At 36.5% G+C, this 18148-nt stretch overlaps 3 protein-coding genes across 7 annotated transcripts in view; all 3 read left to right on the top strand.

Moving 5' to 3' along the window:
• The window catches only part of LOC109047770 (dual specificity protein phosphatase CDC14AB), a 43323-nt gene extending 41140 nt beyond the window's left edge, over positions 1–2183 (top strand). For all 5 annotated transcript variants that reach the window (XM_042749896.1, XM_042749897.1, XM_042749894.1 and 2 more), the window contains one exon: positions 401–2183. In XM_042749896.1, coding sequence (XP_042605830.1) covers positions 401–430 — 30 coding nt within the window. In that variant the 3' untranslated portion in view covers positions 431–2183. The remainder of the gene's footprint in view (positions 1–400) is intronic.
• Positions 2184–5508: 3325 nt separating this feature from the next.
• On the top strand, positions 5509–6784 carry gpr88 (G protein-coupled receptor 88). Its single transcript, XM_019065215.2, has one exon. The coding sequence runs from the start codon at positions 5529–5531 to the stop codon at positions 6573–6575; it is 1047 nt and encodes a 348-aa protein (XP_018920760.2). The 5' UTR covers positions 5509–5528; the 3' UTR covers positions 6576–6784.
• Positions 6785–8406: 1622 nt separating this feature from the next.
• Positions 8407–16104, top strand: LOC109047804 (vascular cell adhesion protein 1-like). The gene is made up of 10 exons (XM_042749103.1): positions 8407–8562; positions 9324–9596; positions 9963–10268; positions 10403–10663; positions 11339–11614; positions 11861–12136; positions 13189–13500; positions 13577–13852; positions 14077–14337; positions 15258–16104. The coding sequence occupies exons 1-10, from the start codon at positions 8520–8522 to the stop codon at positions 15413–15415; spliced, it is 2442 nt and encodes an 813-aa protein (XP_042605037.1). The 5' UTR covers positions 8407–8519; the 3' UTR covers positions 15416–16104.
• The last annotated feature ends 2044 nt before the right edge of the window (positions 16105–18148 follow it).

Below are 18148 nucleotides of genomic sequence, written 5' to 3'. Positions count from 1 at the left end.
CAAACGTTTGTAATCTGACGACACAAAATAGAACAAAATGCTTTCTATTGCTTCACGTTTGTCTGCTGTACACATTATTTTTCCATTCCCCCCTGCTGTGATGCAATTATAAATAATTAGCATTCATCTATGCATGTTGTACACCTGTGTCTTCTAACTTAAGTGTCTTTTTTTTGTTTCGGCACAAATTCACACACACATTTAATGCAAATTTATATCCTCTCTAAGCTTTGACTTTTTATTCTCATCTCACCCTCATTTACATCTGCGAGGGCTGTGATAGTAATGTCTCAGGTTGGCTTTTTAGACTATTATTTAACTACCCTCTGCCATGTAATTTTCTGTAATTACGTTCAGCGTCGTAATCATTACATCTTCTGTTTTTCCCCCTCTTTTGCAGTCCCTTCAGTCTGAGTATGTTCAGTACTAAAGCTGCCACCTTCCGCTAACCCCCGTCCCATGCTGCTGGCCTGGTTCCGACCCTTGACGCCTTCACTGTAACCACCGATTTGCTGACTTCTTGTTGTAAAAGAGGAACGAAGCTGAAAGGAAATGCTTTGAGACTGAACTGTCAGCCTCATGGTATGATACGTCCTGCTACGACAGGGCTGATCTAGAATCTGCTGCATGCTGTTAAACGACACGAACTTGCCTTGGCCGTCCTTTCAAAATGTCTTTTCTTTTTTCTTTTTTTAAAGAGATACTCTCCAGGTATGAATATATACATAGTTAAATATTTTTAGGTAATGAATTTTGTATTGTTTTTGTCCTATTTTATCTACAATTCTTAATGCTCGACGACAAGGTTTGTTGATATTTGTGTATCTTGTGATTAGGGAATTTGTTCTGACTTAAATAATCACGTTTTTGTCTCCCGAGTGTACTTACTGAGGAACATATCAAGTGCGAGGGCTATATTTGAAAGGTGCAAAATGGTTTGACAGCAACGTGTCATCTTCAAAGGGATTTTCAACCCGCGAAACGCATAAAAAGTGTGTTTTCTTCATTTGGGGTTTAAGGTTGGTTTGTCTCCATGCAACGACGGACAGCTAATGAGAACACGACCAATTTGCAAGCAAATTCTTTGGAAAATGAAGAGCCTTGTTTGTTCAGTATGAGTAACAAGGTGGACTGGTTTTCTTTTTTCCCAGCCATTGTGACATCATAATGTGCATTATTATTAAACTAATACAGATCCGAGCTAGCACGCATTTCGAGAGCATCAAGGGCTGTTGAAAACACAACCGTCGACACTTCACTTTTCAGGAGTGTTCATTTCACCAGCACATCTGTTATATAACATCTCAGAATGTACGAGCGAGTTACAAGCCTTTGGCTGCTGGTTTTAACATGCACCGTTTTTTTTACATAAAGTAGCTCAAACTGCTTAAAATATACAATAATGAAAACTAATATAAACATAATTAATCGCAAACTCTATTACAATAGATGAGCTTTTGTGTAGACGATGATATGCATAACAAAACCCTTTATGTTAGAGCACATAATGAATGTACAAACTAATCCGATAAAAGTTGTTTCAGTGTTTGTTTCAAATTTGGTTATTTTAGAATGTTTACAGTCGAGTGCAAATAATTTATCGTAGTGTTCTTAAAAGGTGACCAGCGGGGTTTACGTTAAAACCTTTCGATTTTTTACTTCACATAAAAATTAAAACGCAGTCAGTCAGCCTCATGTCATTCCATACTTGACCTTATGTCTTCTGTGAAACACAAAAGAAGATTTTGCGCGATTAACTGAGCTCTGTTGAAGGACTGGTACTGTTGTGCTTAATAATGAAAGCACCATAAAAGTACTGCAAGTTGTCAATTCAGTGATAAATAAAAAAATAAATAAAAAAACCCTCAAAATTTGTTAAAAAAATGTATCACATCAAAACATGTTGCTCTGGATTTGATGTCAATGTCATGATGTGCAAGAAAAAAATACGTTTACGATCAGGATGTCAAATCTGGCGCAAATTTTCATTAAAAAAACTATTGAAATGAAATCGTAGATCTACAGCAGAGCTTACTGCAAATTGCAATGTAACTTTTGTTTTCGTTTTGTTTGTCACGCAAAGCTATCGTACACATTTGGTAAACTTCGGTATCGCATTTCTTCTGAAAACAGCAGAAAGTACTTATATGGTGCAAGTTTGGACCTCAGCAGCCTTAATTTAATTGAATGGAAAAGAGCAGCATGAACATTGTTCTGAATATCATCTTTTGTGTTCCACAGAGTAAAGTCAGTCATACAGGAAGTACTTATTTTGAGCATTTTTTGTTAAAATTTTCTTTTGGTTTTTTTTTAACCTGTGAGTTTATTTTTGAACAAAATACTCCAGTACAAGTTTATGCAATTATACCTTGATTGACTGTTCTGTATCTGTTAGTCCTGTAGCACTCTGTACATTCCAGATGGTGTTATGAATTATGTGTATATATATGTTTTGGGAGAATCTTATTTGATTGAAGTATTCTACCTCTTTGGACATATACATGATGTAAACTACTTTCTTGCTTAAAAAAAAATATAAATATATTTTTGGAGCAGTGTGTAAAGAAAATCTAACAATGTTAGAGCTTTGTTTGCTTTTCACAAACATACTGAATGGACAATAAAATACAATGTAGTGGGTTGTACATTATTCTTTTACAATGTAAACACGATTTCAAAGACCAGAACAAAATAAAAGACTAATTTTGCTTTAGCTTGTTCGTCTTCTTTTATAATTTCTCTCAAGTGCATATTTCCAATTAGTCTTCTGCAGTGTGGTGCAGATTGTTATTCTGGGACAAAAATACTGCTTTTAACAGCTCCAAAAAAGTAAATCAAGTGTCGACGATTCTCTTTCCCTGACAACCAACAAAATGTGAACTGCAAAAACGCCACACATTTGTGAACTAAAGCCTCATTTTGAGTCTATCTGGCAGCAGGCTTCGGGCCGTGGGCGTTTGAAGACTGCTAATGGCTGCTAGTCGAGTGACTGTTCACAGCCATGAATTCGGGAAGTATTTCAAAATGTCACTTTAATTTCTACACAGTTTGATGCTTGTATCTATGTCGTGAATTTTCTTTTCTGCCCACTTCTAGAAAACTGTTTTGTAGGCCCAAAATGATCTAAAGAACTCACTCAATCTTAATAGTTCAGTTCGGTTATGGTACTTGAACATTATAGCTGTAGATGTAATATATTTAATTGAAATAGTGGCTTTTGTTTTCCTGAACCCTTTCATTCAGCTTATTATAGTATAATGTCTGACTTTGAATACACATTTAACTCAATGAACATCTCGAAGCTACAGTAATATCAGGTTTCAAGGCTGCTGCTGCTGCTTCTGCACTCGTTATAATAATAGTGCTTAAGTATCTTTAAAAAAAAGGTTCTGAGGCAGCTTGACATGTCAAAACTGTCACAGTTGTTCTTTTTAACCTATAGCGTTCCTTGATCTGAGGACTTGAGAAACGGATGAAAAAAATACTCACGCTGCTCTTTTTTAAGGACAAATAAAAAGCTCGAAAGTGTGCGGTTTTGTCAATAATTCAGTTGTATCCAGCACTAATGCACTGATTATATTTAATCTACGGCTCGAATCAAAGATGCTTTAGTAATTTAAAAACATACACCGAGATCAGTGTAGTTTCATTCCTGTACAAATGAATGGTTCTTTTATTGAATGAAACACAACACAACGCTATCAGTTTAGTCCAATTCCCGAACAAATAGATGACTATTGAGTCTGTTTTTTAATGAATAACGTTATGAGTTTAGTTTGTTTATCGGTTTAATAGATGACTATTGAGTCTGTTTTTTAATGAATCACATACAGCGAGACAGTGTTGCACGATTTCTGAACGAATCTTTGACGCTTATAAGCCAGTTCTTTTTAGTGAATCAAAAACATGCAACACATCAGTGTTTTCCTAAAGGGACAGTTCAACCAAAAATGAAAATTCTGTAATTAATTACTCACCCCCATGTCGTTCCAAACCCGTAAAATCTTTGTTCATCTACAAAACACAAATTAAGATTTTTTTTAAAAAATCCGAGAGCTCTCTGAACCTCCCATCGACAGGTTCCTACCACGATCAAAGACTAGAAGCATAGCAAGGACATCAGTAAAATAGTCCATGTGACATTGTTTTTGTTTTCTTTGTGCACAAAATGTATTTTTGTAGCTTCTTAAAATTACAATTGAACCCCTGATGTCACATGGATTATTTTACAGATGTCTTTGACTGTGCAGTTACCATGCTGTCTATGGGAGGTTCAGAGAGCTCTCGGATTTCATCAAATATATTTTAATTTGTGTTCTGAAGATGAACGAAGATCTTACGGGTTTTGAACGACATGAGGGTGATTTTACATTTTTGGGTGAACTATCCCTTTAAACAAAAAATATGACTCTTATTAGACTGTTCTTTTAAATGAATGAAAAACAGAGAGCATAATTCAGTGTTGTCTGATTCTTGAACACAATTTATGAAACAGTGCTTTTTAGTGAATCAAAAACATACAACATGATCAGTGTCATCTGGTTCTCGAATGCACAAATGACTCCTATGAGCCAGTACTGTTGCCTACAATTAAATCGTATGATGAGTGAATCGTGTTTTAGTGAATTTCTTTTTCGATTCCCACTGAATGAATCATATGACTCGTATGACTGATTCTTAAATGAATGAGATTTATGAGCCAGTTCTGTTTAGTGAATCAGAAACATGCAACACGGTCAGTGTAGTCCGATTCCTGATGAATAAATCGCATCAGTGCTAGTCTGATTGTCTAGTAGTGAATGACTCATATGAGCAGTTTTTGTTAGTAAATCAGAAACACAATGCAGTCAGTGTCAGATTCCTGATGAATAAATTGTATCAGTGTGTAGTCTAATTCGCCAATGAAGGACCCAATTATTTCTAATGAACTAAAACCATACATCGTCTTTTTGCTCTGGTTCTTCAAAAACAATTATAAACCAGAGTGGGTGTACATCTCCGTTCCTTTCATTGTATGAAACAGAGCAGTGTGAACATTCTAGAAAACATCTCCTTTTCGAGTTCCACAGAATGAAAAGTCTTACAAGTTTGATACCAAATGAAGATGAGTAAATGGTGCCAGAATTTCCCCAATCATAGCAAACTAATATTAAGTTCTTGACTCAATTGACTCAGAATACATGCAACTCCCTTCCTCGTGTTCCTGAAGGTTCTCAATGGGGAGCCCATTATAAGACGCTCTATTGATTATCACAGTCTCAATCCATTATGAATAATTACTTGCCTTCATGGTGATTGTGCACCCTGGGAATAATGAACAACACGTGAGAATGCAGCGTGGGCTCCTGTTGATCTCACGCCTCTCGTACTCACACACATGCGCACACACACACACACACACACACACATATAAACCTCGATTCTCCACCGCAGCATCAGCAAAGGGAGCTGTGCTCTCTCACGCACACGTTCCTCTCACAATGTGAGTTGCGATAAGATGAGATGACACTATCTGCACATCTCCCATCATGCCAAACGACACAGACGTGCCGCTGTCGGCGTGTGCTCTGGGACGCGGCTCGCGCATCTCCCTCGCTACCATCTACTGCTTCATGTGCGTTCTGGGAACCGTCCTCAACCTCCTGGTGATCTATTTGGTGGTGACATTCAAGAAGCTTCGCACAGCCAGTAATGCGTTTATCGTGAACGGCTGCGTGGCGGATCTGCTGGTTTGCGCTTTCTGGATGCCCCACGAAGCCGTGGCCACCTCCACTGGGACTTTTTTGGTAATCGGTTACCAGGCGTTCAAAGAAGCGCTGCTGTTTCTGGGAATCACCGTGTCGCTGCTCTCCCACTCGCTTATTGCGGTCAACAGGTATGTCTTGATCACCAAAACACCTGCTGTGTATCAAAGCCTGTATCAGAAGAGAAACACCGAATGGATGATCGCAGGATCGTGGTTGATCTCCTTGGGCTCCTTGTTCCCGTGGATCACGTCCTTTCGGTATCCGCCCGAACGGTGTCGGGATGCTGAAGATGCTTCGTTCGCGAAGGGAACGTCGGTGTCTGTTTTGTCCAGTCGGTTTGCTACTGGTACACTTGCGTTTACTATCATCGGACAGACTTTGGTTGTGGTGTACTGCTACTTTAAAATCTTCCGCCGAGTGCAAAGAAGTGTGAAAAGAGTCAGTATTTTGAATTTCCAAATCGTGAACAACCTTCCTTATTCGTTCCCCAGAAAGGACAAGCGACTCGGCTTTTACGTTCTCGCCGTGTGCTTTATTTTTATTCTTACGACCGAGCCGATTTTTTGGGTTCTCGTCGCGGGACTCTTTGCCCCGGTGCCTGTGGTGCTTTGGACGTCAACGTGGATTGTGTTCTGCACTATATTCGTGTCCAATCCCTTTCTGTACACTTGGAAGAATGAGGAGTTTCGGAAGTCCTTCAGGTCTGTGATGAGAGGAGACTTCTTGCGGGGATCCACGGTTGGAGTCGAGCCCATCACCATCAATACTATTTCTCACATCTTCCCCAGACAAAACAGCCGCAGGGCATTTCTGGGTGAGATGAACTGAGCTAGACCTGTGAAAGCTTGCGACTAGTACTGTGGCCAAATTTCACTCGTGCTTCTACAATCTGCTGGTGATTTTTCAGTCACGATGAGCTGTGTGTGTTTTACAGTGTTTTGTAAAGATTTTGCACCTTTTTTTTTTTTTTTTTTTGTGGAAGTAGAAGTGTGAACTGTGAAGGCTTCACTGCCACTTTTTAAATGAGAAATGTTTATGAATGTTCAAATAAATCTGAAAAATCTCAACTTGTGTTGTTTCTCATCTTTATTTATTTTTTAATAATTTTTATATAAAATTAATATTATGATTTAATATTACTTTTATAAAAAAAAAAATTAACAGTTATTTTGAAGTGTTTAAAATATTAATTATTTTAATTTGAATGAATATTTATACTGTATTAATATTATAAAATGCTTGTTTGTTTAGTGCATTTTTAACGTCTAAAATGTCAAATATAGTAATATATTATTTTGTATTAACAGTCATAAAGTGTATTAGTAATATATATATGATTATTTTATTTAATAGTGTATTTTATGTTTAATGTCTAATGTATTCATATTTATAATTAATATATAAAATAATATTTAAAATGCATAATTTTTTAAAGTGCATTTTATAAGTTTGTTTAAATGGTCAATTATATTCATATATTTTATTTTGAATTAATAACAATAACATATAATAATATTGCTTAGTTTATTTAACTGTATTTTATTTAAAACATTTTTAATGCCAATTACTATATATTATTTTGAATGAATATACATAAAGCATATACAATTATTATGTAAGATGCTTAATATTTAATAGTGTAGTATTTAATTATATATTATAAATATTTCATTTTGAATTAATGTACATAAAGGGCATTAATAGTTATATTATATAAAATGCTTAATATTTTATTTAATAGTGCTTTTTATTAAACAAGTAGATATATTAATATTTTATTTGGAATCAATATTTATAATGAATTAGTAATTTGTATCAAAAGCTTAATATTTATTAATACTTTTTATTTAACAGCTTGTTTAAATGTCAGTTATATTACTATATTTTATATATTTATACATCAAGATAATTTAAGAATTGTAAAAAAAATTAGATTTTCAGCACCAATTAAATAGCCAAAATCTCTTATGTTTATTTTCTTTTCAATTACAGTGTAATACATTTTCATCGGTGCAAGAACATCTGCGATGTAGTAAAGTTCAGTGGAAAGAATGGGATTTTTGAACCCTGTTGACATGGTGATAAAAAGTTACATCCAGCCGCATCCGCTCTTAAACACTCACTTACATAATCCTCAGACTCTATTGTTAAAAAGCCGAGCAAGCATCTGTGCCAGCGTCCTGAAAGATGACACTGATTTGTTGACTCGAAGTAAAATGGTACAAGCAGCATTATGAAACTTAAAAAACAGTACTTTTATAAATACTTTTATCATTTTAATTACATATGCAAATCATTTAATTACACATTCGCATAAATTAATACAATATGGTAATCAAATGGAAAAATGTACTTATAAAATGTAATTAAAACCCTTTAAAATAAACCTCCCTCTACCTCCATGATTTTAGCTGCTTCTTTTAGATTCAGCATTTCTGGGAAAGAAAATGATCTGCCAAAGCTTACAAAAACATTGGTAGTTAATAACGGAATTATTTTAATAATGGAAACTTATTTTCAAAGTGTGTACCCGAAGTCATTTCCTGTAATTGGGAAGAACCCCTTCAGGACAGCAGAGGGAGCCTGTGGAGGGATGGAGAACACAAAGCATTTAGGGCTGGGGAATTCCTCCATGGTTTATTTGGAGAGAGGAGGAGGTGGGTTACGTTCCCTCCCCCCATCTCCTATAAATCAGATCCAGAGCTGAATGAAAGAAAGCACATTAACTCAGTTTTGCTCTCACTCATTGAATGTTCTTCAGAAGTGGACAGCATGGATTCAGCTTTACTGTTGACTTTGCTTCTCCCGGTTGCAGGTAGGTTTATTAATTGAATCAAAATTCTCTTGTAAATGTCAGTATTTTAACTACATATGCTAAATACCTGAATATTTTAACATATTTTAGAGTCCTACCATCTGCTCTTTCTTTTAGGCATTGCAGCTTTAATCGGAGTTATTATATTTCACTAAAACTAACCTAAAATAAAACCATTAAGATTTTTTTTTTTTGTTACTTAAAATAAATAGTATCTGAAATAGAATATATTTTAAAAATATATATTTTAGCTAATTGCCGAAGCAACATTTTCATTTCAATTTTCCTTGACTAAAACTAAAACAAAAAATATATAGATATATTTAAATAAAACAAAAACTACTTAAAATGACAAAAACATACACCAAATTTACTAAAACTTTAAAAAAATTAATTAAAATGAAAAAATAATAAAAAAAAAACATATGCAGATTTGAGCATTCTTAAACATCTCTATATAAGACTACCATAACCACATATGCAAATTATTTGATATAATTGTATTTACATAATTGTGCATTATAATGTTTCCTCTTTAGTCACTTTGTAGCTGTGTGCATTTCTAATAATGTAATATTTCAACTACTTCATTTAATATTGTGAGCAGTATAAAACAAAATTCTCTAAAAATAAATACAACACTTATGATTTGATTACATATTACACATAATTTGCACAATTATTTTAAATCATCATTATTTTAAAAATAAGACTTACTGATGAGTTAGTGATGAACTAATGTGCAGTGTTCTCTTGAATAGTTGCTTCCCATGTCCTGGACCTGCCGTCCAAAGTTCTGTTCAAAGTGGGCGACAGGAGAGAGTTGTCTTGCAGCATGTCTTCTTGCCCGGAGAAGGTGAAGTTTGTTTGGACCACATTAGAAGACAAACCGATTTTTGCCACTATTGATAAACGGGACAGAGAATCTGTGCTGGTCTTTGACAGTGTTATGAAGAATCACGAAAACACCATACTGTGCAAAGCAACCTGTGGAAAGGAGACAAAACAGGCAAAAACAGAGATTAAAATTTATTGTGAGTTCATTGAATACATTCAGTTTCACTATAGATTCAGCAGGCTTCAGAATGCACTGTTAGCAGAGACCTGGGGAAATAGTCACACCTTTTAATCCACGAGATATTTCACATCGGATTACTTAAAATTATACACTATTTGATGGATTTAGAGCAATTATGAGTCAAATCAATTTATGAGAGAGCAAATTTGTGTAAGTAGATGTCCAAAACCTTATATTTTTTTGAGATATATGACCTCTGACCCCGGTCTCTTATTTATTTTTTAATGCTAAATATAAATCACGTAAGCATGTAATATCTAAACTTGTTTTATAGTCTGTTTTTGCTTGTTGATTAATATTTAAATGTTGCAATCCATTTCAGCTTTTCCAAAAAACCCAGTTATATCCGGATATGATAGCTTGAAACTGGGCGAGGAAAACATTTTGCGCTGTGAAGGATCTTCTGTACACCCTTCAGAGTTTCTTGTAGTGCAGTGGCTGTACAGAGACACAGTTCTTCAGACTTATGAAGGAGAATCCGAAAGAGATGCATATTCATTCCCTATTACATTCACACCTTCTAATGAGGATGATGGGAAGGCAATAACATGCAGAGCATCACTCAGTATGGAAGATATACCAGCTGATGAGAGGACCAAGGAAACGTCTGTACCCCTGACAGTTCTCTGTAAGCTACACTTGCATACTTTATATTAGCATGAACTATTTTTAAATTAAACCCAAGACGGATATGGGAATTATACTTCCTCTCTGAAGAAGATGACCCCCATGATCATTCGTTTTTTCCCATTGCTTTCACAGCTGCACCGCATAACGTTAAAGTATCTGGAATGCCCGCTGTCCTGCTGGGATCCAGTTTAACTTTGACCTGTGAGGCCGAGGGCAAGCCAAAGCCTGCGTTTACATGGACGGCTCTTAAACCAGATGGCCGATCTGTGGAAATGGGAAAGCATCAAGATCTCTTCATGCAACACGTGTCCTTATCGGATGCTGGTACTTACCAGTGTGACGTTAGCAATGACTTGGGAAGTCAAAAGGCCAGCTTTTCAGTAGTCGTTCAAGGTTAGTGGTTCATTTAAAGGCATAGTTCAGCCAAAGATGAAAATTCTGTCATTAATTACTCACTCTCATGTTGCCCCAAACCTGTAAGACCTTCACACAAATTAAGATATTTTTGATGAAATCTGAGAGCTTTCTGACCCTGCATAGACAGCAACGGTGCTACCATGTTCAAGGAAAGGTAGTAAGGACATCGTTAAAGTAGTCCACTGACAGGGAAGAGAAGAAATTGTTGAATAAAATCGTTATTTTAGTTTTCTTTACACACAAAAAGTATTCTCATAGCTTCATAACATTACGGTTTTACCAGTGATGCCACATGGACTGTTTTAACGATGTCTTTACTACCTTTCTTGGCCTTAAACTTGGTAGTTACATATGTTGCTGTCTATGGAGGGCCAGAAAGCGCTCAGCTTTCATCAAAAATATCCTAATTTGTGTTTAGAAGATGAACAAAGGTCTTACGTGTTTGGAACGACATGAGGGTGAGTAATTAACAACCAAATTTTCATTTTTGGGTGAACTGTAGCTTTAATTCTTTAAACTTCTAATTTTGGCACTCTGACCCGAGTTCAATCTAAATAAAGGCAAAACTGCTGAAAAACGTTTAAAAAAAAAAGTCTCATTTCGAGTCATTGCTTTGCTCCCAATTAAACAAATTTTTGAATTTCTTGGCAGCACCTCCTATGGATACCCTCATTGTAGCAAGTCCACAATCCACTCTGAAGGAAGGAGACTCTGTGAGCATTTTCTGCAACTCCAGCGGTGTTCCAGTGACACACGTGGAGCTCAGCAGGAGGGTGAACGGTGTAAAAACAGAGATAATTTCTAGTGGAAGTGCTGAAACATCAGTTACCATCGATTCCGTCAAGCTGGCCGACTCTGGCTTGTTTATGTGTGAGGCTTTCAATGATTATGGCAGACAGAACAGCATTCTCAATCTAACTGTTAAAGGTAAGACCTTGAACATCTGGGATTAGTGGATATTGTTGGTACAAAGATTGATCTGTTGAGCACAGTTACAGTGTGGGTTATGTAAAAAAGAAAGGGGAATCAGTTGTGGCCTTTTATCTCCTAAAGGTACTTTGAGAGTGATGAGTAACACACAGATTCCTCATCTTAAATATGAGCTTGAAGTTCAATGCTCTGCAACTTCAGCTTGAAGCACCAACTCTAAATTAGCTTTTTTTCCCCTCACAGCTCATTTGCTAGAAGTGGCACTACAACCAGACAACGAGGTTGTGTTGGAGAAAGGCTCCAGATTGATCCTCTCCTGTCAGGCTTCAGGTTGTCCTCAACCCAAGTTCTCTTGGAAAAATCTTTCAAAAATGCCGATACTCAGGCGACTTGAGACAGATGGCTTCCAGTCCCAGCTGGTTTTCGATCTAGTAGAGTTGGAAGATGAGGGAACTTACCTTTGTGAGGTCACATGTGGCTCAATCAAGAAGTCCAAACAGACAGAAGTGAAAGTGTTTTGTAAGTATCTCGAAAGGTTTACCATCTGGTCTCAAGTTTATGTAAAAAAAAAAAAAAAAATTGTTTGTATTGGGAAAAGGTCCTCAAGCTTTATACTGTTCCTCAACTTTGACCCTCGAGATCCATTTTTCTGCAGAGTTTAGCTCCAACCCTAATCAAGGTCTTCATGATTAGTACAAAGTTGCAGGTAGATGTGTTTAATCCAGGTTGTAGCTAAACTCTGCAAGAGACTGGATCTTAAGGGTTGATGACCAGTACTAAATGGTTAACTGGTTGATGAATAGTAAATATATAATCAAGTTTTCAACATTTGAAGTTGAAATGTGCATTTTCTACATCATTAGTATCACCAGTGAATCACAAGTCTGATTCACAAAAAGTTTTCTATACATTCCCCACATCTACCATTGGTCGACAAAACAAATGATCCTGTCAAAAACACATTGAGCCAAAATGGCTGTGTTTGGCTTGTTGGGATGCTCTAACAAAAAAAGTCTAATAAGAGACTAAACCATTTAAATAGAAAACTAGTTAATCTTACTGTCAAGGAAAAAGTTCCCTTCCCTTTAACTTCTCAAGAGTTTGAGTTGCACTTAAAGATGTTTTAAACGTGAATCATCTCTCAACAGTAATTAAGTCTCTTGAAACCTCTTTGTGGAAAATTTTAAAAATAGCTCACTTTGACATTGATTTGATGCAGGAAATAAAGCATTTATTATATTTTCCAGAATGAGAATAACAAGGACTTGAGAGGTTAACAAAATGCATGATGTTGTCAAGATTTAATACTCCTCTGATAGAAACATTATTGCTTTTAAGGTCATAGGTACTTCCTTAAAATGTTCTGTATCTCTTGGTGGAAAACAACTCTTAGAATGTGCGAGGGAGTGTTGCTTTGTTTACATTTCATGTTTTACTACATACCGACTCTGTCAGAATGATGATCAGCTGTCGTCTTTCAAGGTTCTTCTTAATCTTGCTGTGTTTATTAGTTGGTGTGTATTTATGCTTGAAAATGCTTAGATGTTCCATTTTCTTCTCATTCTTATCAGCATTTCCAACAAATCCTGTTGTGAAAGACTCTGGACCTTCTCTGGTGGGAGAGATGATGAAATTGACCTGCACTGCTCAGGAAGTTTTCCCGGCCAACCTTTTCCAAATCCTGTGGATGGATGGAGAGCGAGAAATGCATTCGGAAACTGGGTCATTTTCAAGTGGTACAATAAATCTGACTTCAGTGTATTCTTACCGTGTAAACACTGAAGACCAGGACAAACGCATCACCTGCAAAGTTTTGCTGGAAATGCGTGGTGTGCCAACTGCTCAAGCAGTAAAGACAGCATCTACTACACTGTCCGTTCACTGTAAGTTAAGGTATTTCTTTGTTTCTTTTAAATATCAGTTTGCCTTGGGTTTTTAAACATTGTGCTCCTTTTACAGATCCCCCAAGAGCAACCAGTATAACTGTGAGCCCACTGACGGAGTTGAAAGAAGGAGAATCAGTGAGCATTTCTTGCCTTTCCGACAGCTTTCCAGTGGGGCGTACAGTGCTGAGCAGGGTGATGAATGGTGGACAAACAGAGCTAATGACCAGTTATGGGCTTGAAACATTGTTTACCTTCCCTTCGGTCGGGCTGGATGACTCTGGCGTCTATGTTTGTGAAACCTCTAATATGTACGGAAGCCACAACGATAGTGTGGAGATTACCGTGAAAGGTAAGTAACTAATTACATTCGGTCAAAATCAATCAGTGGCCACAGTATCAACACGTTGTACTGTTTGAAATATCAACATTTATTAGAAATAAATGAACATTTTTAGAGTGCCTTGCTCTCCATTTTGCCTTGTTCTCCTTTTCATCAAAACAGATCAATTGTGTTTTTCTCTTAAGTTGATCCTGTCTAGGCAACTGACAATTGTTATGCATCTCTTATCCCAGCACCACCCAGGAATACAACAGTGGAGATCCTTCCATCCACAGATGTTCAAGAGGGGCAGAATATCACCATCTGTTGTCGCTCCGTGAGCTTCCCTCCTCCTACGGTGGTCCTCAGCAAGCTGAATAGCGAGAAAATTGTCTACTCTCTTGATGGTGTATTCCTGCTGATCAACCTCACTCCTAACGACACAGGCCTTTATCAGATCAACGTCACCAATTACCTGGGCTACGAGACTGAGATTTTCAATATTAGTGTGATGGGTGAGTAAAACTGGATGTATGTCATATCAAGTTAATGTATTTCTGAGTACACTGACTACATTTAGTTTGTGAATCAACACCATGTCCTAACCAGACATAACACGACCAGTCAAGTTTTGCTCAAGTTTTATCTTGTTAAAATTGACAAAATCCCAACCATTCAGAGCATATTTGACGCTTAATATACATTTATGTGAAGTAGGATTTTGGACCAATGAAATTTCACTGTGGCCAGTGGTCCCCAGGTGCGTCCAAAATTGCATACTGTGACATTTGACGAGGAACAAACTTGTTATGTGATATCCGGCATCAATTGCATCGCTTCACTGATCCCTGACATAAGTTGCGTCGCTTCAGTACCATTCACAACTCCTCTCCCATGGCCTGATGGGATAGTAAAGTGTCCATCAGATGTGCACTTGGTAATCTCAGTGGAAGTCTCGGTTTTCGCCTTCTGCTTTATGAATGGGAATTTTGGGGATATAACTCTTTTCATATTCAGTTTTTAGTCAGGTTACACGCCACATTAAAATTGACACTGTTGAAAATGAGGCTATGAGGAATAGGCTTACTTTTTTACAATGGCATGTGTTGAATAAAAGTCATAGATCATGTCATTTTGCACGTTTTGTGAGTTTTTTGCTTTGACATTTCGTCAGCTGAGCAATCGATATTGTTATACAATGGCACAAACCATAAAACACACTGAACTTCTATCCCTCACAGTCTCCATTTCTTTCCTGTCAAAAATTAAATATGGTGCTACCCTGAGGTACCATGTCAAAACCCAAGGGTAGCTTGACAAAACGTCTCATAGGTTTTCTCAATTGCTGTTTGTTAGGACAAGCAAAAAAAAATTTTTTTACAAATATTTTACAGCATATTTCCAATTTACCAATCTCTTTGACTTTTCATTACAGAGAAAAGAGTCAACCCTCCATTAGGCTGGAAAGACTTTCTAATGCCTGCGATGTGCCTGGGAGTTGCTGCTGCGCTGCTCGGTGTTGTGGTGTACGTGTGGAGAGCTAGAAAGAAGGGATCATACGACTTTACAAAGTGCAATCTGAGCACTGTGTAGACTGTGTTTACATTCCATGTACTATTTTGGAAGCAGCTACGCTCGGCTGAACTGTCTTGTCAGGGCCCAGGGCCTCCTTAAAGCGAGAACTGCAGGTGACTGGATTCATCACCTTGAACATCAGGTGACAATAACCCAGCTGGATGGGTAACTGCATTCTCCACAGCCAGAGACAATCAATGTGACCGTGATTTGCCGCGCATCCCCAGAGGAAGGAAATCGAACCAGAGCGGTTTCTTTGTGGTCTTTGTGTTGGGAAGTGTCAGCTGTTTTTGAGACCACCTTGTCTGCACTTAAAGAGGTGTGAAAGTCTAAGCTTGAAATTCATCATTTAAATATTTTAGCATTACGAAAAATAACCACCAAGTACTGATTGAACTGTTTGGTACATTTTAAAAGTCTATAACAGTCTGTCTGATGTACCGAAGTAGATGCTGTGTCCTAAAAAAAATCTGTATTTAATTATGTGGGAAGTTTTGTGAAATGCTTTCATTTTCATATTTATTAAACTAAAAGCTTTCTGTCATTTGATCTGGCAAAGTGTTTTATGGGAAAATCCAGGGACATTTTAAAGTTACAGGTATCCACTTTGTCTGTTAAAGCTTCACTTTCTTTTTTGACATTTCGGTTTTTCTGCAATGTTATACTTTCCATTCAGCACAATAAAGGTGGGGTGATTTGGAAAGGTTTATTCGCACACCATGTCACATGTTACGGCCATTTCCGTAATTCCAACAAGACGGGAACAAGCTGATCAAAACAAGAACTAACACACCTTCCAAAAATAAACCACTCCACATTTGTGCCTCCATCCTTTCAAGACCAATCAGAATTTCTGAAAAACACCCCTATCTGATTCCTATTTATCTTGGCCTGCAAATTAAGACCAAACGATTCAAAATCGAGTTCCTCACTCCTTTTTTAGTGTCTTATATTGATTTTTTTTTTTTTTGTCAGGGTTGCAATAAAAGGCTGTTGCCATGGTGACCATCCAGATTCAATGGGAATGGGGGTGGGTCGTGTTTTCATGTTCCACAGGGAAAAGAAGGAGAAGCAAAGGTGCAAATGGAACTGTGTTCTCTTAGAAAGATGGAGGGCCACTCACCCATTTCTTTTTTTAACCTCTTCATATTAAATTTAGTTAAAATGTTTTGAAGAACCAGCAGTTAGTAATGGTCTTGCTTAAGAAAAATGGCAGTATTTTATCATACTTGTTCTAATATTTATCTTTGTTTTGACACTATACCTCACAAATGTTTCCAAAAAGGCTAGTGTTTGACTAAGTATGAGTAATAATAATGAAATTCTGATTTATAAGAGTGTTTTCCAGTAAAACACTTACCATGTCCCTATGCGTATTGTACTTTAAGTGTTTTTGAACATGGTGTGTGTGAGAGTTGTGTGTAAGTGCCATCCTCGTGAACCTATCAGAGTAATTGGATGATGGTCAAGAACATGTCATTCTTGTCCTTGGAGTCTGTGATTTTTTTGAAGTGACTCATATTTGAAGGAACGCTTAAACAGTGATTCATCTTATCTAGTTTTTAGCAGGGTTTCTGACAAAACGAATGCCATTGCCTACAAGAATAAAACATTTAGGAGCCATATGACTTTTTTTTAGTTGATAAATTATAGATTTGCTTAGTACAAATAGTTGTTCAGACCAGACAGTACTTTGAGTAACAATTCCTGGTTCATTTTGAATCGAAAAATGACTTGCAGAATTCATCAACCGCTCTAAATGATTCACAGACTACGTGAATATGACTCAAATAGATAAGAGTTCATCTCAGTGATTTAAAAAGAACTGCTTCATAGAGTTGTCTAACAATGAGGTGATATTTAAAGATATCTGATATAATGATATCATATGACTAGACTAGGTTAGCTTTTAGGCTATTTTAAGCTACTTGTCACATTTGGTCATATTTAGCCCAATACCAAAAAATTAACCATAGTTTTACTGTACTCAAAGTGTAATAACCATGTTTTTTTTTTTTTTGCAGATAAATTACTGTTTGTATAACCAAAGTTTTACTACAAATAACATGGTTAAACTGTGGTTAGTGTAGAAAAACCATGGTTAATTTTCGCAAGGGAGGTCATGGTTTTAAGATAAGCAGATCTAGCTAAGTGAGATCTGGTTATTATTTAAAGATTCATATGTTTCTTTCCTAATTAGTGAAATTAAGATGAACAAACACCTAACAATGATGATACCTCAAAATGTGGTTTATTGAAGATGGATGTTAAAAATCCAGCAAAATAGACCTTTTAGATCAGTTTAGATGCAATATTGAATTTAACACAGATTAAAAATCCGAGGTCACATAATTTAACTTTTTAAAACTGTCTTTATTTTTTAAGGAAAGATGTTTTCTTCAGTAGAACAGGCAATTACAATCCATTGAATGTACTGTACTTCTATTCCCCACAGTTTTAAATTCTTCAAAAATTAAACATGGGGCAACCTGACTAATGTCTGTTTTAAGAGAAATTGGGCACTTTCATTTCAGACCAGAACCCACCTTATCAACCACATAGCAGCATGCTAAAACTACTTAAAACACCTTAGCAACTGCCTAACAATGCCCTAGCAAACACATGCAGATTTTTTCAACTTAATTTTCCTCTAAAGCACCACTAAAGTGAATCACAATATCATTGTTTACTTGTTGGCCATTGTGGTGGTCCCTGCAGTTCCAGTATGTTCTTGTACTCTGTTTGCTTAGA

This window comes from Cyprinus carpio, chromosome B22 (assembly GCF_018340385.1).
Source record: "Cyprinus carpio isolate SPL01 chromosome B22, ASM1834038v1, whole genome shotgun sequence".
Taxonomy (NCBI): Eukaryota; Metazoa; Chordata; class Actinopteri; order Cypriniformes; family Cyprinidae; genus Cyprinus; species Cyprinus carpio.
This window is presented reverse-complemented; position numbering and strand designations above follow the sequence as displayed.

Coding starts and splice junctions, on each gene's coding strand:
- gpr88 (XM_019065215.2), top strand. CDS start 5,529: ATGCCAAACGACACAGACGTGCCGCTGTCGGCGTGTGCTCTGGGACGC.
- LOC109047804 (XM_042749103.1), top strand. CDS start 8,520: ATGGATTCAGCTTTACTGTTGACTTTGCTTCTCCCGGTTGCAG. Junction 8,563..9,323: donor TTTGCTTCTCCCGGTTGCAG/GTAGGTTTATTA, acceptor TCTCTTGAATAG/TTGCTTCCCATGTCCTGGAC. Junction 10,269..10,402: donor TGTACCCCTGACAGTTCTCT/GTAAGCTACACT, acceptor TTGCTTTCACAG/CTGCACCGCATAACGTTAAA.